The following is a 24,362-nucleotide window of genomic DNA, read 5'->3' on the forward strand; positions in this document are numbered from 1 at the left end:
TTGAGGCTGTTAGGTGTTGGGGCTTGGTACCCAATCTCTGGTTGTGGGGATGATGACATCTCCCCGCTGACCTGTCTTCCTGGCTCCCCCTTGCCGTATCATCGTTGTTGTATTTCATTAATCTCTAGTTGTGATAGCAGATTTCGATTATGGATGTTGGAACACTGGGCTAATAGCTGTTTCTTTGTTAGCCTTGATTGTGGGTTTCGAAGTATCCAATGGTCCCACATTCTCTGCATGTATCCCCTCTCTCTGGGATTGCTTGTATAGTAGCATTCCAGCAAATCCGTATTTTCTGTCCTCGTCCATTGATGTCTTGTTCCAGTAGCCCATTTCTCATCAGTTTGCCCTGGTTCCCTAGCAACTGACGCAGACCTTGTTGACCCGGGCGACGTCTGAGCCGGTATGACTCTATCAGTTATGTTTTCACTCATTCCTGAGGTAGGCTGATATATCATGAGGGGTTTTGCCTAAGGACCCTTACTGGATGATGTTTTGCCCCGACCGGGATTCGAACCCCGATCTCCTGCGTCATAGTCAGTGAGCATTACCACTGTACTATCCAGCTGATATATATATATATATATACACATACACACAGTGTGTATATATATATATATATATATATAAAATACACACACATATATATATATATATATATATTAAATAAATCCCCCCCCCCCCCCCCCCCATCAAGAAATATTTTCAACAAAAAACACGTGCTATGATTCTTGGCACCCTTGGAAATTATAGTGAACACAATGTAACTGAAGCATGTTTCCCATTTAAAGTCTACATTTTTGAGTTGATTGGAGCATGTAGGAACTTTCAAGCTGTAATCCATGACTTCCTGATTAACTGAGGGTCAAATAAGGTGACACAGAGGCCAAATTCCCTTAATCATCAATCAACATGAGAAAGATAGGAGAGAACACAAACCAAAAGAGGGAGAAGTAGTATATTGACCTTCATAAGTCAGCAAATGGTTATAAAAATAGCTAGTTGCCTGAAAATGCCCATTTCTACTGTTAGGGCAATAATAATAAAATGGACACTGACTAGAACTGTTACAAATGTGCCTGGAAGAAGACCCAAGTTTATTTTGCCCCCACAAACAGTGAGGATGGTGGTAAGAGAGACAAAAAAAAAAAAATCCTGAAGGATCACCTTTAGTAAATTACAAGTTAAATCTTGGGGTTACCAAGTCTCCAAAACCACCACCAGACTCCACCTCCATGCCAACAGATTATTTAGAAGGCATGCCAGAAAAAAAAGCCTTTTCTGTCAGTTAATCACAAATGGAAGTGTCTGAAATTTGAAACACACTACTACAACTTTGACTGGAACAGTGTTCTATGGTCTGATGGAACAAAAATTGAACTTTTTTGGCAAAAAACACTCAAGATGGGCTTGGTGTAAAAAGAAGGATGGCTCTAATGAAAAGAACCCAGTCCCAAGTGTAAAATATGGTGGAGGGTCTGTGATGTTTTGCGGCTGTTTTTCCTCCAAAGGCCCTGGAAACCTTGTTAGGGTACATGGCATCATGGACTCCATGAAATACCAGGACATTTTAAATCAAAACCTGGCTGCCTCTGCTAGGAAATTAAAACTGGGTCATCATTGGATCTTCCAGCAGGACAATGATCTGAAGAATATGTCCAAATCAACACAAACGGTTCGCTGATCACAGAATCAAGGTTCTGTCATGGCCATCTCAGTCCCCTAACTTGAACCCGATTGAACACCTGTGGGGTGAGCTGAAGGAGAGTACCCAAGAGAGGGTCTCAGACCCTGAATGATCTAGAAAGATTGTGTAAAGAGGAATGGTCTCAGATGCCCTGCACTGTATCTCCAACCTTAGAAAATGTTATAGGAAAAGACTCTATGCTGTTTCACTGGCAAAGGGAGGTTGTACACAGCATTAAATACAGGGGTGTCGATAATAGTGGCACATGCATTTTTGTTGAAAATTTCCCGATGAGGGATTTGTTCTTTTCTGAATAAATTTACTTCATTTAAAAAGGTTGGATTTTTCTCTTTTTTAGTGCAAGATGACATGACTTCATCAAAAGGTGGATTTTTTTTAATCCCTCAACCTTTTTACTAATCTTTACAATGGGTGCCAATAATTGTGGAGGGCACTGATTTTATATATATAAAAATAAATACACACACAGTACCAGTCAAAAGTTTTGGTCACACCTACTCATTCATAGGTTTTTTTTCTGGAATTTTGACCATTCTCTACATTATAGAACAAGACTAAAGACATCAAAACTACAAAACAACATGGAACATATATGGAATTATGTGGTAAACAAGTGTTAAAAGAAAAAAAAATTGTGTCAACATGTTTCAAAAACATTGTGATGGGAGTAACAAAAGATTAGAAAAGTTGTATGTTTATTTAAATTAAAAAAAAAAAAACCAAATCAAAAGAGCATCCCAGAGAGGCGGAGTCTCTCAGAAGTAATGATAGGGAAGGGTTCATCACTCTGTGAAAGACTGCGTGGGCAAATGGTGCAATAATTTAAGAATAACATTCCTTAATGTAAAATTGCAAAGAATTTGGAGATCACATCATCGACCGTACATATTATTATTAAAAGATTCAGAGAACCCGGAGAAATCTCTGCATGCAAGGGACAAGGCTGAAAACTAACACTGGATGCCTGTGATCTTCAAGCCCTCAGGCAACACTGCATTAAAAACAGAGAATTCTGTTGTGGAAATCGCATGGATTAAAGCAAAAAAAAAAAAAATCATCTGACTGAAAAAAAAAAGTTCCATGTCGTTGGCCCCTACCACGTCAGATTTTAAACGCCGTGTTGTCCATTATCCCCTACTTATAGCACATTTACATAATTTTAACAATGACTAAAGCTAAGGCAAGACTTTACCATTGTCATTACTGGCTATAAATGATGAAACATCAAGTTTTCAGTGCAAAGTGCAAATTTATTTCAACAATACTTTAGTAATGCACAACAGTGGTTAAGAGAAAAGTGCAAGTGCAGTCGAACTTGAACCATGCTTTCAAAAGAGTGGAACAGAAAGAAAAAGAAGAAAATCTGTTGAAATAAAACCAGGAAACAAGAAAAGTAAAGTGAAAGTTCACTTTTTCTGCTTCTTCGCAGTGAAGCAAAAGGCATCTAGTTTGGCAACACCTGATGCCTGTTTTTGTTTCTTTTTCCTTGGCACAGCAGCAGGAGAGGAAGACAAGGGTAGGGTTCCAGCAGGTGTACTTCCTAAGGATGAGGATGGAGGGTTCCCTGCAGCATTTCCAGATGATGAGGAAGAGCTAGAGAGTATTTCTGTGTGCGTACCTACTCCAGGTGCTGATGAGGAGGAGGGTTTTGCAGGTGTACCCTTTACACTAGAAGAGGGAGAGTTACCTGTAGGTCCGCCTTTTCTTGCAGGTTTGGCTTGTGTGGTGGAGGAAGAAGAGCACATTCCTGTAGGTTTGGATTTTGTAGAGGAGGAGGAGGAAAGGGTGTTGCCTGCAGGAGTGGCTCTTCTGGTTGAGGTGGAAGAAGAGTGTGAGGACTTGGTTGCACATGTGACTCTTCTTGAGCTGTATGAGGAGGCTGTAGAGGAGGAGTGTTTGGCACCAGTGGATGTGGATAAAGAGGTGAAAGCTTTTTTCACCCTCCTCACTTTTACTGCTGCTAGGACCTTTACCGCTTCCCGGATTTTCCGTTCCTTCTCTTGGCTTATTTTGTCCTTCTGTTTCTTCAGATAACTTTTGTATCTGCCATAAGACGACAAACATGATCTCCTCAATGGAGCACTGATTTTCATTGTTGAGGCGGTCTCCCCTGCTGCCTTCAGGTGTGACTATCACCGCAAAGCCTTCATAGGTTTCAATACTCAGCTTGACCCTATCTTTTTCAATGATATCATCCATTATGTTGAAAGAGCCTTCAATAAGAGGGCCAGTGAACACTGACAGCAGTGCCCTGACCAATTTCCCCAAGAGAGGAAATCTGATTTCCCCTTCTGCCATCTTCATTGAAAATACCTCCCTCCACCAGTCAACATCAATCCGAGATTCATTATCATCAAAACCTTTGGCCTTTACTCCCAGATCTAGGCCAATCTGGTATTCCCTCACCTCTTCATCCAGCTGGTCCAGTTCATCAGAAGTAAAGGTATTTAGCAGGAACTTGGCCAAAGTGCTGAATGCAACTCGAATATGTTGATCCTGCATTAAAGACGGCGACAGTGCAGACAAGGAGGATATGATTTCATTAGCCAAGGGCAGGTTTTTCAGGAGGAATGTAGCTGCCTTGACGTAGCCTTCTCTGAGTGAGCTGTAGACCTCTCCCACCCAGGACGACTTCTCCACCCTGGCTTTGTTCAGAGCAAAATAGCTGAATTTCCCCACTGCTAACAATTTGTCTGGGTAATGCAGATCTCTGTTCTGGAAATCAAGCTTCAATAATCCCTTCACATCTAAGGGGATGGCATCAGGCTTCATAAACTTTGAGAGAAGGTCTCTCACTAGCAGCCCCATCTCAACATGGAGAATATGGAGCATAGGCTTCTCATGCTGCAGTCTCTTGAGGAAGACCTGGAAGGGTGGGAGTATACCTGCAAAAAAAAAAAAATAAATAAACAAATATTTACAAAGCCTGAAAAATAAAATTTTTTGATGCACATACACCGTGACTTACTCCTGAAAGTATTTTACAACCTTTTTTTAATCCACAAATAACGAGATTCCTATGAAAATGAACTACATATTTGCAACACAAGTTCAATAACACTTAAGTAAAATACTCAGCACCAATTCACCCACATACTTTTGATTAAATCCTGTTTAACTTTAATTGTAGACAGCAAAGACAATAAAAGTTATTTTACTGTGCTTTTTATGAAAAAACAAACAAACAAAAAAAAACCCTAAAAACATAATATAACATACCTCTGTATAAGTCAATAATGGCCGTAAGCTTGTTGAACTCTGTGAAAAGTACAGAGATTCTTGTCTTTCTATCGCGGTTTGTATCCGTTTGGCCCTTTGTGGATTTTGCAAGTTGCTGCTGTAGAACACTCACTCTTGCTTTTTCGGCAGATGTCACCCCATGCTTTTCTAGAACCTGGTTCAGCAGCCATCTGAAATAAACATGTAATGAGATTAAAAGAACACAATTATTGCATCTTTATTCACACTTCATGGATTTTTTTCCATCATTTAATTTCACACGTTTGATAGAAAAAATATGAAAGGGAGAGAGTAGGCTACTGTTGTCATCTCACCTGTATTTGTGCTGGTCATGGGGTGACAGGAAGCTGAAGTGGTGCACTATGAGAGGATCAAGAAGCTCCCGTATTCTGTTACACACCTCCAGCATTTGAAGGAACCTGCTGCTGATGGGGCGGATCAGGCTCTTCTTCTCCATATGGAGCAAAGATTGAAATTCTGCAAAAATTTCCTTTTGCTTGGGGAATTTCTCAATGTCATAATACACATCTGCACAGAAATCTTCCACAGTGTCCTTGAAAGGGCTTATAAGAGCCTTGGCAGCATTCGAAACCATGTGTACTGCATCTCCGCTTATGTCCAGTAGGCACATGGGTTTTCTTTGCAAATCTGGGTCTCCACCCCAGATCGCTTCCCTCTCATGACATTGCAATTGTCCAGCAGGACAGAGACAACCTGATTCCAGTTCAGGTTGTAGCACTGGAGGATGTTTGCCATTGTGTTTGTTATTGTTTGGGCATCTGCAATGTTCACCTTTCGAGAGCCAATATGCTGGGTGACAACTTTGCCCATATCATCAAAAAAACGCACAAGCACGTTTAAAATCCTATCCATGTTAACGTCGGTTGCTTCATCAGCATTCAAGGAAAACATTTTATTTTGAAGTTTCTCCGACAATTCTTTTTTACAATGGGCTGCAATACCATGTGTACACATATATGATGCATGTGCATTTGATAATGACAGCCTGGAGAGGGCGCACTGGTCTTCTGAAATTGCTTTGATTAGGTTGACAAGGGGTTGAGATATGGTCAGCGATAGGTCATGCTCAGCTATAAATGAGCATATGCACACTTTCTGTGAGCAAACACAGTCAGCCATTGAAGCACAAACCTCCGTGGTGGTGGCTGTTGCACCCGGCAATGAAGATGTGTGCTGGAGCGATCTAACATTAGCCTTATGGTTAGCTTCTGACTGGTGGCATGCTAGGCACTTTTTTGCCATTGCTTCCATAGACTATTTTTATGGCAAACTACACAAAAGCACACACCTGCCATTTTCATCTTTTTGCACCATGAACTAAATGGCTTGCCGTTATCGCCCATTTCATTTAGCCAAGCCCATCTCCACTTATTCTTTACCGTTTTGTCGATGTCTGACACATCTGTGCCTTCATTTAAAAGAAGCGCATCCACGCTGGCAAAACCGAAAGTAATTTGACGCGCTCTAGTGATGGAAATCGAAGGGCCTATGTCCGGTGAAATATGGCCTTATACGGACTACTTGAGTTGAAGGGGGATGGCATCCCCCTTCTGAAATAAAAATCTCAAATCATCCCCCTTATAAAACGATCATCCCCCTTATAAAACGGCCATCCCCCCATCACATCCCTTGTGCCATTTTACCAATTAATGTGGAAATTAGCCTACTGTTATTTTAACAAATATTACTACCATTTCAACATTAGAGGCTTTGCGCAGTGATAGCCTACATGTAGTCAGATAAAAAAAGACACATTTATTTATTCGGTTGCACCTCTCATTCACACCTATATGGAGGTTTCAGTCACTGAAAACAGCTACTTTCACAAACTCTGGGCAGAGTGGAGATTTCTGAAAACTCCATCTTCAGACGCTCATGTAAATCGGGAAAACGAAGCAACAGTGGGCGAGAAGGCGCGCGCGAATATAATGAGTCATAGGTGTGAATCTTTCACCGAATGCCAATTGTCCCGGTTCTTCATGAAATCGCACGTGCACGCACAAATTCATTAGGTTAACTTTCAAATAACTGTTCTTGTGCACTTGCGACACCGGAGCCACTTTCCTGAATTTTGAGCTTCGGAGTATTGGCTTCTTTATCTATTTAATCAATTAATTTATTTGTCACATACACTAAATTACTAATGTAAAACATTAGTAGCCTATTTAAGCAATAGCTGTTTTCTCCACTGTTTTCCGACCTTGTGCACTTACAGGGATCCCAGCAGTAATTGAAAAAATAGAGGAATGTAAGAAACTATCAGCAGGGGTCAAGGGGGCTGCAAGCCCCTTGTGGGGTGCAGGGGCAGCGCCCCTGCTGGGGGTACAGGGGGCAAAGCCCCCTGAAGCTGTTGAGATTTTAACATTTAAAGATGCTATAGAACACATTTTTTACATAGATTTAACATAGAAAAGCAACAGGATTGAACAATAATGTGTATCTATTTGATGCCATATTTTGTAAATCAATGACATAAGTGGCAAAAAAAAAATTATAAAAATTAGACAAAAATGTAGCTTTGAAGAATATACTTGCCTAAATATTCCACTGATTTTGTTATAACAATAGTATCCATAGTTCATCTCATTTGTTTATTTTTTTTGTTTCGAGTTAATGTCAATACTAGTCTAATATAAGCCACATTCATTTTTCAAAAATCATGAATATGAGCAGAAATCAATGATTCAGTAATATTAGATATATACATATGTACAGCAAATATTGGAGATATTTGATTTAAACCTCTCTCTTTTTGAAAGGTTTCACTGCAGAGGAATTTAATGCTCTTTTCTGGGGTGCATTCTGTGATCTTTCCTCCAGTTTTCTCCGCTTTTGTTTCTCTGATCTTTCCTTCTGCTTTTTCTGATGTTCCGGCAGTGCTCTGAATTAAGTTCAACACATTAGAAACAAAAGCACGAACGGAGTTAAAACATGTTTTCTAGCAAATGGGTGCAGCCATATTGTTTTCTCGTTCTATCGCGTACAGTCTCGCGGTATTTACATCAATTTAACTTCCGAGTGTTCCCGAATGTCAACGAGAACAAACGAAGCCGATGAAAACGTTGCTAAACAAGCAAACCAAATCAGAACGTATTCTGCTGGTCATTTTACTTAAACATATTTTTAACGGATGTACAAGAGACTTAAAAAAAAACACCACCACTTTGGCGAGAAAAATAGCGGAATTCCGCTAAATAGCGGACGTCTGGGATCCTCGTCCTTAGTGAATGAGACACTTCATTACACTCCACTGACTGACTTCCAATTTTGGACTTTTTTGAAAATGTAAAATATAGGCGTACGAGATTTTTTTTGCGACTTAAGTCACGTTGGATGGGCGGCACGGTGGTGTAGTGGTTAGCGCTGTCGCCTCACAGCAAGAAGGTCCTGGGTTCAAGCCCCGGGGCCGGCGAGGGCCTTTCTGTGTGGAGTTTGCATGTTCTCCCCGTGTCCGCGTGGGTTTCCTCCGGGTGCTCCGGTTTCCCCCACAGTCCAAAGACATGCAGGTTAGGTTAACTGGTGACTCTAAATTGACCGTAGGTGTGAATGTGAGTGTGAATGGTTGTCTGTGTCTATGTGTCAGCCCTGTGATGACCTGGCGACTTGTCCAGGGTGTACCCCGCCTTTCGCCCGTAGTCAGCTGGGATAGGCTCCAGCTTGCCTGCGACCCTGTAGAAGGATAAAGCGGCTAGAGATAATGAGATGAGATGAATGAGAATTCACGTTGGTCCTTCACTATTAATTTTTGAGACTGGCGAGGCACTAAATACTGTGGAATTATTTTCTCCTTACTATGAAGTTTGGCATCTTAAACAAGTGTCGGGAAATCTTGCAGCCCAACTCTGCAGCCTCCAATGTTTAAGCGAACTGCTGAAACCATAATGTTTAAAGATTAAATCGTAGGCTAATCAAACCAAAGAAAAATACAGCCTTTCCAGAACGTTGTCTGCCGAAGCCTGTTTAACCTACAAAAGGCTTAATAGCATAGGTCTTGCTGCAGCTTCAACAGGGCTGTTTAGATTTTTCACCTGATCACCTTTCAATAGGCAAATATCATCATTATTATTATTATTATTACTACTACAAATAATAGGCCTAGTATTAGTAGTAGGCAAGTAGATGCCTAGTAGTAGGACAGCCAAATTGTTTCATCAGTGGCCTACGCCTAGCTTCCCTAGGACTAGACCAGGGCTTTTCAAAGTGTGGGGAGCGCCTCCCCTAGGGGGCGCCAGAGTTCTTCAGGGGGGGCGCAACGTGAGGAAAAATAAACCGGAATAAGTTACGATTGCGGACGTTTAGCGAACTTCAGCTAGCCTTTGCCAGAGACAAAATGGATCGATTTTTAGTACCTAAAGCTACAGTGAGTGAGGAGACAGAGTCTGGGCCAAAAAAAAAAAAAAAGAAGGAAGTATGACCACGATTATTTAAAGTTTGGATTTTCATGGACTGGATCTGAAGATGCTCCACTGCCACAGTGTGTTGTCTGCCAAGAGGTGCTAGTTAACGATGCTATGAGATGTTTAAAATGTGTAAAACAAGATGTTTTTAAAAAAAAGCACAGATGTTTTAAATGTGTAAAAAAGAGGATTTCAAAAAGCACAGATGTTTAAAATGTGTAAAAGAAAAAAATTAAAACGTGTACAACACACTTTTTTTTTTTTTTAAATACGAACGGAACATTAAGTATAGCAACAACAAAAATTGTAAGGGGGGGCGTTGTTTATTTGCTCCCTGAGGGGGGGCTGACTCTCCTACACTTTGAAAACCCCTGGACTAGACAGTAGCGTAGGCTGTATTTATTTATGCCTATCTAGCGCAACAACTTATAACTTTACATATACTCAAACATAGCACAAGAACGGGTTCAACAACAGGCAATCACAGCAGCTTGGTGGAGTTCTAAATCACATCGGTGTCAGACCTATGGGCCTACCCCCCCACCTTTTTTTTCCCCTCGGATCTGCATCAATCTCATTATTGACCTTTAGCGCTCCCAGTTGACGGAAATCCGTCGTAGCGACGGAAAACTTTAATCCATGAAATCGCTGCCTGGGCTCAGGAACACGTCCAAAACCCACTGCCTGTGAACACAGTTTGTCGCTGCATCAACAAATGCAAGTTAAAACCATATACATCACACAGTCTCCAGAAACACCGTCACGAGGCACTGAGGATGCAAGCCTCATACTTCTTGACACAGTCACCAAACAACTGGACTCTACACACCCATACACACGGATTTTATTTATGGACTTCTCATCTGCTTTTAACACTGTTAACACCAACACTCTGCTGCACTGCCTCTCTGATCTCCTGGTTGACCCTGCACTTATTTTATGGATAAAGGACTTTTTAAAAGACAGACCACAGCATGTGTTTTTAAACGGTTTTAAATCCAGCACAATGGTTTTAAAGACAGGGCTGCCCCAGGGCTGTGTTCTGTCTCCCATTCTCTTCTCTGTCTATACCAACAGCGTCTCCTGTAGCAGAGAAGGAATGACTCTCTTAAAGTATGCAGATGACATGGCCTTGGTAGCCCATCTGACTGACTCCCAGGCAATGCAACATTATCAGCAGGAAGTTCACGCCCTGGTCCAAACCTTTGCTGAAAGCTCATTAGAGCTGAATCTCTCAAAGACGAAGGAACTGTGCTGTGGGTCCAGGGGGAAAAACCCAGAGCACTTGTTCCAACCGCTCAGCATCCATGGTCAGCTGGTGGAGCAGGTACAGACTTAATTATCTTGGGACAGAGATCGACAGCTGCCTGTCCTTTTCACAACATGCTGACTGTCTACAAAAAGGCACAACAGCGTCTCTACCTGCTCAGGAAATTGAGGACTTTTAATGTCAGCAAAGACATTTTAACACTTGTTCATAGATCACTCATTGAATCCACTCTCATCTACAATATTTCAACCTGGTTCAACTTCCTCACTACTACCACCAAAAACAAAACTCTCCCGCATAATAAATCAGGCTAGTAAAATAACCAGAACAGCCCAACTACCTCTGACTGAACTGTACAGGAAAGCCACCCTCATCACTGAAGACCCCTCCCACCCCCTGCACCACTCCTTCATGTTGCTGCCATCTGGCAGATGATCCAGAACCCCACTGGCCCAGAAAAACATGTATAAGAAATCATTCATCCCCTTTGCAATAACTGTTCTAAATAGCACAAAATAGATTGCACTATTTGTTGTTGTGTGTGAATGTGTTTGTGTGTTTTTAATTTCTGTTGAAGCCGTGTCTAAGGCAAATTTCTGTTTTTTTTTTACTGAAGAACAGACAATAAAGTTTCTAATCCAATCTGATGTTTCCTTTCCTTTCTCTGAGCCCAAGTTCATTTATGACTGAGGCAAAGTGGAAGTGTGACCTGTGGTCTGATTAATCAAATTTTGAAATTGTTTTTGGAAAATCATGGACAGGTCAGTGCGTTTACATGCACATAGAGAAAATCGAATTTCTGCCGTTGCTCGACTGAAATCGAAGTTCTAAATGCCATGGAAACACCTTAGCTAGGCTGAAATTGAACCGAACTTGATTTCTCGTAATCGAGCTACACGACCTATGTACAATTCGCACGGGATAAGTATTACCTATGGACCTCTGGTAATTCGCAATTACCCCCGGACCTCTGTGTTATTGTGTGGCGCATTCGGACAGGATAAGCAAAAGTCTGTAATTCACTGAATTTACAGACATTGTGACTGGATTGTGACAATCAATACAGTTGTAGCATGTTGGAAGTGCCAACATATTACTGTAGTACATTAATGGTGCATTAATAAGGTAGGATGAAAACACAGTAGGCATAAGAATAGCACTGTATCCAAATTAAGAGAGGGGAAACGCATATGATAGGGATGCAGTATGTTTGCTCCATGCTCTCAAAATGAGAAGGCGGGGTCACTGCAAATGAAAACAGTCTCGAGATGACAATGTAAGTGAACAGGCAGTTTATGGCGCTGTTTACACATAGCCGGGTATTTTGCTAAATGAACATTTGTCTTCCCTCCGTTAACCAAAATATCTTCGTATTGCTGTGTCATGGGGGTTAGCGTAGCTCCTTACCATATGCTGCCACACAAGCCATCCAGTTGAAGATTCTTCGTGCTTTCTACTTGGAGTTCTTCTTGGAGCTGTTTCTGCTTATCTGGTTCAAATACGGGATAGGCCTACTACCACTTGCCCCTGAAATGATGTTTATCAAAATTTCGCCCGTATCCTCCATTATTCACTCCAGAAAAGTACAAGAGACGCGCGTTTAATAATTACAAACACAGACATGCGCATTCACACGGGACCTGTATTACCACTGGACGTCTGTGTTTTGCCGAAACACAGTAGATAATTCGCAGCGGAATTATTACTTGGCAAATTACGGACATGGAGCATTCGCACGGGACTAAGAACTCAGACATTCTCTGTAATTATTCCGAATTACCAGAGGTCCACAGGTAATACTTATCCCGTGCGAATAGGGCTCTAGATTATGCGATTTTTGCCAAGCTACTTAGTGCATGTATACCCTATCGAGCTACGTAGTTGAGCTACTTACTTCAGCACTGCCCCTTCCAGAAGTGACGAGTGACGAGACCACAAGCGGGAAACACGACAGCCTCGGTCGGCATGACAACAGTAGTAGCGAGCAGCAGAAGAGGTCAGGAGGAACAAACGAAGAAGAGAAAATGGCGAGCAGAAACGTGCACTTCTGGAGCAATGAGGAGACAGAGTTCATGCTCATTCAGCTTAAGGAGTTGAATATATTAAAATTCATGGACGGGAGAAAAACGCACAATGGAGAACACGGAACTGATAACTTTGTTTACACTCTTGAATAGCTCTTCTTCATGACGACAACCGGAAGTGTACCAACACGATGGGGTGTGTAGCGCCACCTGTGGCTCGGGTGCAAAATGTACCTCACACAATAGCTCGATTTCCTTGTGTGCATGTAGGATTGGATTTCTTCAGCACCCCTGCTGGGACCCTTTGCTCGATTACCGACAGCAGCTCGATTTGGATGTGCATGTAAACGTACTGAGTGCATCCTCCAGGCTAAAGAAGAGAGGGACCATCCGGCTTATCATCAGCACACAGTTCAAAAGCCAGCATCCATAATGGTATGAGGGGCATTAATGCACATGGTATGGGTAGCTTGCACATCTGGAATGCATCATTAATGCTGAATGATCTATACACGTTTCAGAACAATATGCTGCCATTCAGACGACTTTCAGGGAAGGCCTTGCTTAAACTCGGCAAGACAATACCAAACCACATTCTGCACATATTACAACTGCATAGCTCCATAGTAAGAGTCCAGGTGCTAAACTGGCCTGACTGCAGTCCAGACCCATATCCCACTGAAAACATTCAGTGCATTATATGACAAAGGAGATCGCGACCTGTTGAGCAACTGCAACATGCAAGAATGGGACGTTTCACTTTCAAAACTATAGTTCGCAAACATTTACAGAGTATTGTTAAAAGTAGATATGATACAACACAGTGGTAACTTTTTTTTGTCCCACATTTTTTTAAATGGTGTTGCTAGCATCAAATTCAAAATGAGCAGATATTTTTTCAAAAAATAAAATTTTTAGTTTCAACATCTGATATGTTGCCTTTGTACTATTTTTCCATGAACTATAGGGTTGCCATCATTTGCAAATCACTGCATTCTGTTTTTATTTACATTTTACACAGCATCCCAATGTTTTTGGAATTGGGGCTGTACATACACACCACACACTTTGATCGGACAAGATTTAAGGATAATCGGGTAACAAGGCGTTGTGTTAAGGTGTGTGTGTGGGGTCGTCACTGTAAACACTCCACCGTAATGTGTTTATTAACCTTAAATACATTAGCACATGTCTGCTCCAACGAACCACCGATGTTCCTCTGTGCCCTACTGAGAGACCATTTAGCAATACAAGATTACAGCAGAAATGCATGCTGGGGAGTTCTGCCTCACCTGGGGATGGTGGCACACTTTTCCCACGGCCTCCTTAACGTGTCTGATAACACAAAACAAAGTGAAGCCATGAGCAACAGCAAGCTGGGGAGTAACAAAGTTTAGATTACTACATACAAGACAGAAACAGCTTACCGCTTTGGCCTTGTGACTCAGAATCATCCTGAAAAAGCAGTAGAGACAGATCAATAACTTATTTGCTGAAATATTATTGTGGTCTTCACACTCATGTTAAACTTACTGCTATAAACAGTTTTACAAATTTGATTTTAAATCTACCTAGCTATGTTTGACCCTCTGACCAAAAAAAAATAAAAATAAAAAACCTCACACAGATACACTCAGCCACCTCTTGACAACCAACTTCATAAAATCACTTACAAGCTAGTATTAACTACAGTCATTAATTAAATTTGTGCACACACTCACGTTACTGGGCTCTTCTGTCTTTGGGGTTAGAGGAACTTTCTCGGATTTATCTGCTGCTTTCCTCCTGGAAACACACATTTATTGTATTTAATGCTTTCCTGAACTGAGAAAATGAGTAATAATAGCTGTCCAAAAACTGACAAAACAAGATTAACTGTGAGCTACTGCTCACTTACATATACCCACGCTCTCACATATCAGAATGCAAGCAATCAAAGGAATAGGACACTTATTATGAATGTTGACTTCAACAAATAATTCACTCCGAAACAAGTAAGTAAAAGAGCAGTGTCTCTCCCCAGGGATTTCAAATAGCATCCTGGTAAACTGTCATTTTGAAATAGCATTTTGCTTCTTGAAATAGCATCAAAATCCACCCTACATGTTTCGTAAATACATTCAGTCGGTAAACAGGAAGAAATCGATGTGCGACAGACCTGAAAACGGTATACACCAGGGGTCATCAAACTACGGCCCGCGGGGCGACTCCGGCCCGCCACCCCTCTTTGATCGGCCCCCCCAGCCCCTCTGCCCGACTCCGGCCCGCCACCCCTCTTTGATCGGCCCCCCCAGCCCCTCTGCCCCCCACCACTTGAACCGGCCCTATGAGGCAATCCCCAAAAGTGGTCATGGCCTATTTTTTTAAATTGCTTTTTGGCAAATAACAACATGTCTGCATCTTGTATTTTGTTGATTTTATCAATTAAAATTGATATTTAGTTACAAAATTAACTATTCATATTTTCAGAATTTTCGTCATATGCTCGCGATCAAGCAGTGACAGGCAGCGCACGCGCAGAGAACTGTCAGTGTTCAGGACAGCAAAATGGCTAGTGGTCAGCGAAAAGTTGACAGAGAGTGCAGAGTTTTTAAAGAATAGTGGACCACTGATTATTTTTTCGTTCAGTGTAAGGACCATGCAGTTTGTCTTGTATGTAAAGAAAGTGTGTCGGTTTTCAAAGAATATAATCTGCGTCGTCACTACGAAACCCGCCACAAAGAGTATGCTAGTTTGCGAGGGCAAACAAGAGAAGACAGGATTTGGAGGATGAAATGCGGACTGGCTGCACAACAGAATGTATTCCTTTGCCAAACCCAGATCAACCAGGCTGCTGTCTGAGCTAGCTATAAGGTAGCTCACCTACTAGCTACCCATGGAAAGCCGTTTACTGATGGGGACTTTGTTAAAATATGCATGCTTGCTGTGGCCGAGGAGGTGTGTCCCGACAAGAACGATGCGCTCAACGCACTGAGTCTCTCCGCACCTACTATGACCAGGCGAACCGAAGATTTGGGGGACAATGTGTGTGACCAGCTGAACGAGAAAGCGTCAGAATTCGAGTTTTTTGCTTTGGCCATGAATGAAAGCAATGACGTGCAGGACACAGCACAACTGCTGTGATCTATTGCTCATATTATTATAATTTCACTGTTTTTTTATTTATTTATTTTATAGGCCTATTTATTTGACCTTTATTAAGTGCTGCACACCTCATCTCATCTCATTATCTCTAGCCGCTTTATCCTGTTCTACAGGGTCGCAGGCAAGCTGGAGCCTATCCCAGCTGACTACGGGCGAAAGGCGGGGTACACCCTGGACAAGTCGCCAGGTCATCGCAGGGCTGACACAGACAACCATTCACACTCACACCTACGGTCAATTTAGAGTCACCAGTTAACCTAACCTGCATGTCTTTGGACTGTGGGGGAAACCGGAGCACCCAGAGGAAACCCACGCGGACACGGGGAGAACATGCAAACTCCACACAGAAAGGCCCTCGCCGGCCACGGGGCTCGAACCCGGACCTTCTTGCTGTGAGGCGACAGCGCTAACCACTACACCACCGTGCCACCCTAAGTGCTGCACACAATTATTAATATTATTAATAATATCAACAGGCCTAGCTACAATTTATAATTTTTCACTCACCTTTGCCAGTGTCAACTAGGCAGATGTTTCTTACCTTGACAGCTTTGATGTTATTTTTATTAGAAAATAAATAAATGGAATATCTGTGGTATTTCAAATTAAAACAAAGTGTGAAGACTCGATTACTACTTTTGCAAACCACTAGTAAAGATAAACAAATATGTGCCAAGAATCAAGTGTTGATATAGTAGTGTGGATATAGTAGTGGGGATGGCTGTGCCAGGCTAGTAATCTCTACTACACAATGAGGCCTGCTGGTGGTCATATTTGTCTGGGTCATACAATTCCATGTTATATAGCTGACCCAACCCCGGTCCCCCATCACAGTCAGGAATGACAATGTGGCCCCCAGAGAAAAAAAGTTTGGTGACCCCTGGTATACACGGTATAGAACCCCAAGCTGAAGCTCGGTACTAAATATCAAACAGTTGTGATTTGTAGTTGCTGAGAAAAGTGTAACAAAATTTTGTAAATCCACGCTATATGTTTCGCAAATACAGTCAGTCGGTAAACAAGAAGTTGATGTATGACAGACCTGAAAATGGTATACACGGTATAGAACCCCAAGTGTCTATGATTTCTGGCTACTGAGAAAAAGGGTGTTTCGAACGGACGAAAATACAGATATATGGACAGACCGCGGTAAACCAGTGTTAAACCCCCCAGAGTGGGAGTATCATAAACTGAGATTAAATGTATTCATACGGTTTCAGAGAAATGTAGGCGGTGTGCACGCAATGTACCGTCGTGCAAGTATGGCACTCATCTCTCCCATCAGGTCTCCACCTCCTCCACCAGGCCCAGAGCCACTGGAGCGGCTCAAGTCAGGTTTACCAGGCACAGCAGCACCACCACCTTCATCCGGCTGAGGGCAATACACACACACACACACACACACACACACACACACACACACACACACACACACACAGAGAATACTAAATAAAAAACACACCCACCATAAGAGAGTAATAGAACCACAGTACATCTTATTGTACTCCTTAAAAACAAATTTCTTACATACCTTGGCAACTTTGCGTAGTTTTGCTCCCGCAAGAGCAGCTGCAAGTCCTCCCCCTAAACCTCCTCCACCTCCCCCACTTGAGGCAGAGGGAAGAGGAGGTGCTGGAGGTGGAGGAGCACCTCCACTAGAAGGTGGGGGTCCTGGTGGTGGTGGGGGTCCACCTCCAGTAGAGGGAGGGGGACCAGGTGGAGGAGGTGGAGCTGGGGGAGCTGGTGGGCCTCCGGGGGCAAGAGGAGGAGCAGGAGGAACAGTCACTGTTAAATGAATACAATAAACATAATACTGAGAAGGGTAACAGTACACTCCTCCCCTTCTACGGTGTGACTGTGTATAGTGACTAAGGCTCTGTTGATCCCAAGTATTAACATCCATCTCAGGTGACCTGATCACAAATGGACAGTCAAGCTGTACATACATTCACAACCGGTATTTTTGTGTCCGTCTGTGCGCGCACACACACTGACCACTGTTTTATCATACAGTACTTCAACAAAAAAGTGAATATACCTGTGATCACTGACCCACAAGTTAGAAAACCTGTAGTCACGGAAACAAAACCGACTACACCTGTAATTTCCAATTAGCTTAACTGCATGAATATGGTTATAAAATGACCTGTGAACTCCAGAACTCGCTCAGTTTTGGACCTATAAGCTGTGTCTGTCTGCATTAAAGGCTTCACAAGGAAAACAAGTCCCAGAGAAACTGAAAAATCTGATTGAGAGACTTCATAAAAATGAAAAAAGGATATAAGGAAGATCAGTGACCAATTAAAAATATCAGTCAAAACACAGTTGCAGCAGTAATCAGGAGGTACGGTACCATTAACGAGAGCCGCAGTGGCCGTCCTACTACAATAACGTCATGGACAGTGCAGTGCGCTACTTGCATATTCTAACTCAGGGGAACAGATGAGGAAGTGCTTCAGACTTGTCACAGGGGTTATCAACGGAATTCAGAGTTTATGTGACAACTTGGACAATGTGAAGGACATTGTATATCAAAGTCTATGGATTGTGTCCAGGGGAGGGGGAGAACATCCACCTTGCTTGCTCTTCAGGACCAAACTGCAAGATTAAACTTTGCTAAAGAACATGGAAAAGAAGCCTGATCGATATTAGGAGCACTTTCATTGGTCAGATGAGAACAAGATAATTTTGTTCGGCTCACAAGGGGTCCATCATGTTTGGCTTGAACTTGGCAGGACTACCACAGTTACCCCTTTTCCACCAAATCAGTTCCAGGGCTGGTTCGGGGCCAGTGCTGGTGCTGGTTCACAACTCGTTCAAATTACGAGCCAGCTGAGAACCAGTTTGCTTTTCCATAGCTCGGGGTACTAAGGGGAGCCACGTCATTACGTTGCTGTATACGTCAGTTACGTCGCTGCGTTTGCATAAACCTTGGCGCGAACATCGAAGCAAAAACAACACGGAAGAAGCAGCAGCAGCAACAATAATAATAATGGATGACATCGCGTTTGTACAGCTGCTGCTTCTTGTCGCTTAAAAATGGCGACCTTTCACGGTCTTGCTATTGTTGTTGGTCTTAACAACTCTGCCCCCCCGCTGATGTAAGCGGTTCTTTCCTCTGGCCCAGCAAAGAGTTGGTGCTAGCCTGGAACCGGTTTTTCTGGCCCCAGAGCCAGTTCTTCGTCAGTGGAAACAGAAAACCCTGTTCCAAAATAAGCACTGGCCCCGAACCAGCCCTGGAACTGCTTTGGTGGAAAAGGGGCAAGTGAATGCATCATCCCCACACTGAAGCATGGAGGTGGGAGGGAGATGATCTTGGGCTGCAAGAGTGCAACATGTGTTGGAGAGATGACATTTATAGATGGCACCATGAATGCCTTCGGATATACCAAAATACTGGCTGACAAGATGATTCCCAGTCTCCAAAAGCTTGGCAGATGACGGTTATTCAAGCATTACAATCCAAAGCACACTGCCAAATTCACGCAAGAGTTTCTACAGTGGGGGAGCGGGGGCACTGGCCTGGCCAAGTATGTCACCTAACTTGAATCCAACAGAACACCTTTGGGGTATTTTTAAAGAGAATGGTTGAGAGACACAATCCCTCCAACAAAGAGAAGCTGGAAAAACTGTCTCTGAAGAAGAGCAGAACATCTCTCCAGAAACGTGTGCAACACCGGTGTACTCACTTCTGCTATATATTGTATTTTGGTGCCAAGCCTGGTTAACATAAGCAGCCCAAATGCAACTCGAAGAACATCCCTACAGCCTAGAACTCAGTGTTCATTTAGGTGTTGGATGGAATTTACAAAATAAATGGTCAGAGACAGATTTGTCAAAAATAAATTAACTAACTAATTAATTAATTAATTAATTAATTGGGGGGGGGGGGGGCAGCTACATACAAACCAGAGGCAGACAGCAGTAATTGTTTGTAGCCTTTGTGTATCTCATCTCATTATCTCTAGCCACTTTATCCTGTTCTACAGGGTCGCAGGCAAGCTGGAGCTTATCGCAGCTGACTACAGGCGAAAGGCGAGGTACACCCTGGACAAGTCGCCAGGTCATCACAGGGCTGACACATAGACACAGACAACCATTCACACTCACATTCACACCTACGGTCAATTTAGAGTCACCAGTTAACCTAACCTGCATGTCTTTGGACTGTGGGGGAAACCGGAGCACCCGGAGGAAACCCACGCAGACACGGGGAGAACATGCAAACTCCGCACAGAAAGACCCTCGCCGGCCACGGGGCTCGAACCCAGACCTTCTTGCTGTGAGGCGACAGCGCTAACCACTACACCACCGTGCCGCCCGCCTTTGTGTATCTAATCCTAAATCATGCTCCGTGTACTTTTAACAACCAGAAAATGAAAAATAGAGAAAGAAAAAAAGTTGAAAAATGTAGTTATTACCAGCAGTGTGCGAGAGTGAGTGAGCAAGTGAGGTCAGGAGATTTAACATTCTTGAAGTACATTATCTTCCCACTCTGCTCTGGGCTCACAGGCTGGAATGCACAGAGCAAAGAACTACAGAGACTACTCACTGCCTTCATTTAACTGTGCTTTTTATTTCAGTTTTCCAACAGACAGCTATACTACTTGGAGTATCAAATCAACAACAACAAAAAAAAACCCCACACCATGATTGAGTATGGGGGGAAAAAAGAAACACCACCACCAAGCTGTCAGCACTACACCACACCATCATCATCCTATCAGATTAATGACTGTCAAATTACTATCAATGGGATTGTCCAAAAATAAATTTTATTTTTATATATATATATATATATATATATATATATATATATATATGAGCTGGATAGTACAGTGGTAATGCTCACTGACTATGACGCAGGAGATCGGGGTTCGAATCCCGGTCGGGGCAAAACATCATCCAGTAAGGGTCCTTAGGCCAGACCCCTCATGATATATCGGCCTACCTCAGGAATGAGTGAAGACATAACTGATAGAGTCATACCGGCTCAGACGTCGCCCGGGTCAACAAGGTCTGCGTCAGTTGCTAGGGAACCAGGGCAAACTGATGAGAAATGGGCTACTGGAACAAGACCTCGATGGACGAGGACAGAAAATACGGAGTTGCTGGAATGCTACTATACAAGCAGAGAGAGGGGATACATGCAGCGAATGTGGGACCATTGGATACTTCGAAACCCACAATCAAGGCTAACAAAGAAACAGCTATTAGCCCAGTGTTCCAACATCCGTAATCGAAATCTACTATCACAACTAGAGATTAATGAAATACAACAACGATGCTACGGCAAGGGGGAGCCAGGAAGACAGGTCAGCGGGGAGATGTCATCATCCCCACAACCAGAGATTGGGTACCAAGCCCCAACACCTAACAGCCTCAACACAAGAGCTGCTGACCTGAGAAGGAAGATCGTGACCCAACTGGAAACCTGGAGCCCCCGACGAATACCGAAGCTGAGTTGCCAAGTACCTTCAGAAGATCTACTAGTAGATGTGAATGCTGCTCTGAAGACAATCTCCACAAGAACCATCACTGAGACCAACAAGCTGATACACAGTACAGCAACAGTAATCATGGAGATGCTTGGACACAAGGTGGGCTTGGGACATAACAAACAGTATCCACCATGGAAGAGACGATTAGAGGCCAAGATAAAGGCAGCACGGAGAGAAGTTAGCCAGCTAGCTGAACTACAGAAAGGGAACATGGTGAATAAAGGGGCACCCAGGAAGTACAACTCACTCTCCATACCAGAGGCACTCGAAACTGCCAAACAGCGACTAACAGCTCTGGCCACCCGGTTGAAGAGATACACCAAGGAGGGAGAGGCCAGGAGAATAAACAAGCTGTTCTCCACTGAACCAGCCAAGGTGTACTCTCAGTGGCAGGGGAACAACAACCGGTCAGACCCACCAAGAGCTGAGGTGGAAAAATACTGGAAAGACATATGGGAAAGAACGGCATCACACAACACCGATGCCCAATGGTTAGTGGACCTAAGAGCTGACCACAGCAACCTCCCAGAACAAGAACCAGTAACCATCTCAATGGCAGACATCCAAGAAAGAGTGTCAAAGATGAAGAGCTGGACAGCACCAGGCCCCGATATGATCCATACGTACTGGCTGAAGAAGCTAACTGCACTCCATGAACGCCTAGCAGCACAGATGAACCAGCTGCTGAGGGATGGAACCCACCCAGAATGGCTAACCCAAGGCAGGACAGTCCTAATCATGAAGGACCCCCAGAAGGGACCCATCCCATCCAACTACCGGCCAATTACCTGTCTCTGCACAACATGGAAGGCCCTGTCAGGCATCATTGCGGCAAAAATGAGTAAGCATGTGGCTCAATACATGAGCAAGGCACAGAAAGGGATTGGCAGTAACACCAGAGGAGCCAAGCACCAGCTACTGGTCGATAGAACAGTCGCCCGAGACTGTAAGAAGAGACAGACCAACCTGTGCACTGCCTGGATTGACTACAAGAAAGCCTACGACTCAATGCCACACACATGGATACTGGAATGTCTGGAACTGTATAAGATCAACAGGAACCTAAGGACCTTCATACAGAACTCAATGGAAATGTGGAAGACAACCCTAGAGGCCAACTCAAAACCCATTGCCCAAGTCAACATCAAGTGCGGCATATACCAAGGAGATGCGCTATCACCACTGCTGTTCTGCATAGGCCTGAACCCCCTCAGTCGGATAATCACGAAGAGCGGCTACGGGTACCGATTCCGTAGTGGGGCAACAATCAGCCACCTGCTCTACATGGATGACATCAAGCTGTATGCCAGGAACGAGCGAGAAATAGACTCGCTGATCCACACCACCCGGATCTACAGCGATGACATAGGGATGTCATTCGGATTGGACAAGTGTGGCCGGATGGTCTCAAAGAGAGGCAAGATGATCCGGACTGAGGGGATTGACCTACCAGAGGGCAACATAGGTGATATCCAAGACAGCTACAAGTACCTTGGCATCCCACAGGCTAATGGAAACCATGAAGAAGCCACAAGGAAGTCAACCACAGCCAAATACCTCCAGAGAGTAAGGCAGGTCCTGAAAAGTCAGCTGAATGGTAAGAACAAGGTCCGAGCCATCAACATGTACGCACTACCAGTCATCAGATACCCCGCTGGCATCATAAACTGGCCAAAGGAGGAGATAGAAGCCACAGATATCAAGACTAGAAAGCTCCTCACCATGCATGGAGGGTTCCACCCCAAGTCCAGCGCCCTGAGACTATACGCTAAGTGGAAAGAGGGAGGCCGAGGGCTAGTGAGCATCAAGACCACGGTCCAGGATGAAACATCGAAAATCCGAGAATACATCAGAAAGATGGCCCCAAAGGATGAACTGCTAAGTGAATGTCTCAGGCAGCAGAACCCTGATGAGAGTGCAGAGGAGGAGGAGGAACAGACAACCTGGAGAGACAAACCCCACATGGTATGTACCACCGTCAGATAGAGGAAGTGGCTGATATCAAGAAATCCTACCAGTGGCTGGATAATGCAGGACTGACAGACAGCACAGAGGCACTAATCATGGCAGCACAAGAACAGGCCATAAGCACAAGAGCCATAGAGGCCAGGATCTACCAGAGTAGATCAGACCCAAGATGCAGACTGTGCAAAGAAGCCCCTGAAACAGTCCAGCACATAGTAGCAGGGTGTAAGATGCTAGCTGGATCAGCGTACATGGAGAGGCACAACCAAGTGGCTGGGATAGTATACAGGAACATCTGCAACCAGTATGGAATAGAAGTACCCAAGTCCCAATGGGCCATACCACAGAAGGTGGCTGAGAACAACAGGGCCAAGGTTCTGTGGGACTTCAGCTTCCAGACTGACAAACAGATCCTGGCTAACCAACCGGACATAGTGGTGATGGACAAAGAGCAGAAGAGGGTGGTGGTGATAGATGTGGCGATCCCAGCTGACGCCAACATCAGGAAGAAGGAACATGAGAAACTTGAGAAGTATCAAGGGTTGAAAGAGCAGCTGGAACGGATGTGGAAGGTCAAGGGTTGCGTGGTCCCCGTGGTAGTGGGGGCACTTGGGGCAGTAACCCCCAAACTGGGAGAGTGGCTCCAGCAAATCCCAGGAACAACATCTGAAGCCTCAGTCCAGAAGAGCGCAGTCCTAGGAACATCGAAGATACTGCGCAGAACCCTCAAACTCCCAGGCCTCTGGTAGAGGACCCGAGCTTGAGGATGACATGGATACCACCCCCCCCCCCCCCCCCCCGGGGGGTGAGAAGGAGATTTTTTATATATATACACACACACACACACATACATATATACACACACACACATACATATATACACACACACACACACATATATACATACACACACACATATATATATGTATGTGTGTGTGTATGTATATATACACACGTGTGTGTGTGTGTGTGAGATAGATATATATATATATATATATATATATATATATATATATATATATATATATATATATATATATATGCTTCCATGGCAGGGGAAAAAGAAACTACCACTGCTGCCTATGTAGTGCC

General features: G+C 43.6%; 2 protein-coding genes across 3 annotated transcripts in view; both read right to left on the minus strand.

The window, feature by feature from the left end:
* Positions 1-24,362, minus strand: part of vaspb (vasodilator stimulated phosphoprotein b) — an 87,835-nt gene that overhangs the window by 15,925 nt on the left and 47,548 nt on the right. For both annotated transcript variants that reach the window (XM_060923547.1, XM_060923546.1), the window contains exons 6-10: positions 17,336-17,589; positions 17,055-17,176; positions 14,382-14,445; positions 14,088-14,115; positions 13,953-13,995 (exon numbers count right to left, since the gene is read on the minus strand). In XM_060923547.1, coding sequence (XP_060779530.1) covers positions 13,953-13,995; positions 14,088-14,115; positions 14,382-14,445; positions 17,055-17,176; positions 17,336-17,589 — 511 coding nt within the window. The remainder of the gene's footprint in view (positions 1-13,952; positions 13,996-14,087; positions 14,116-14,381; positions 14,446-17,054; positions 17,177-17,335; positions 17,590-24,362) is intronic.
* On the minus strand, positions 724-8,449 carry LOC132887834 (uncharacterized). The gene is made up of 3 exons (XM_060923545.1): positions 5,263-8,449; positions 4,928-5,118; positions 724-4,593 (listed from the first exon to the last, which is right to left on the minus strand). Exons 1-3 carry the CDS (start codon positions 5,577-5,579, stop codon positions 3,392-3,394), a joined length of 1,710 nt encoding a protein of 569 aa, XP_060779528.1. The 5' UTR covers positions 5,580-8,449; the 3' UTR covers positions 724-3,391.

Source organism: Neoarius graeffei, chromosome 6 (genome assembly GCF_027579695.1).
Source record: "Neoarius graeffei isolate fNeoGra1 chromosome 6, fNeoGra1.pri, whole genome shotgun sequence".
Lineage (NCBI taxonomy): Eukaryota > Metazoa > Chordata > Actinopteri > Siluriformes > Ariidae > Neoarius > Neoarius graeffei.

Coding starts and splice junctions, on each gene's coding strand:
- LOC132887834 (XM_060923545.1), bottom strand. CDS start 5,579: ATGTGCCTACTGGACATAAGCGGAGATGCAGTACACATGGTTTCGAAT. Junction 5,119..5,262: donor CATGACCAGCACAAATACAG/GTGAGATGACAA, acceptor TGTTTATTTCAG/ATGGCTGCTGAACCAGGTTC. Junction 4,594..4,927: donor CATTATTGACTTATACAGAG/GTATGTTATATT, acceptor TTTTTTTTGCAG/GTATACTCCCACCCTTCCAG.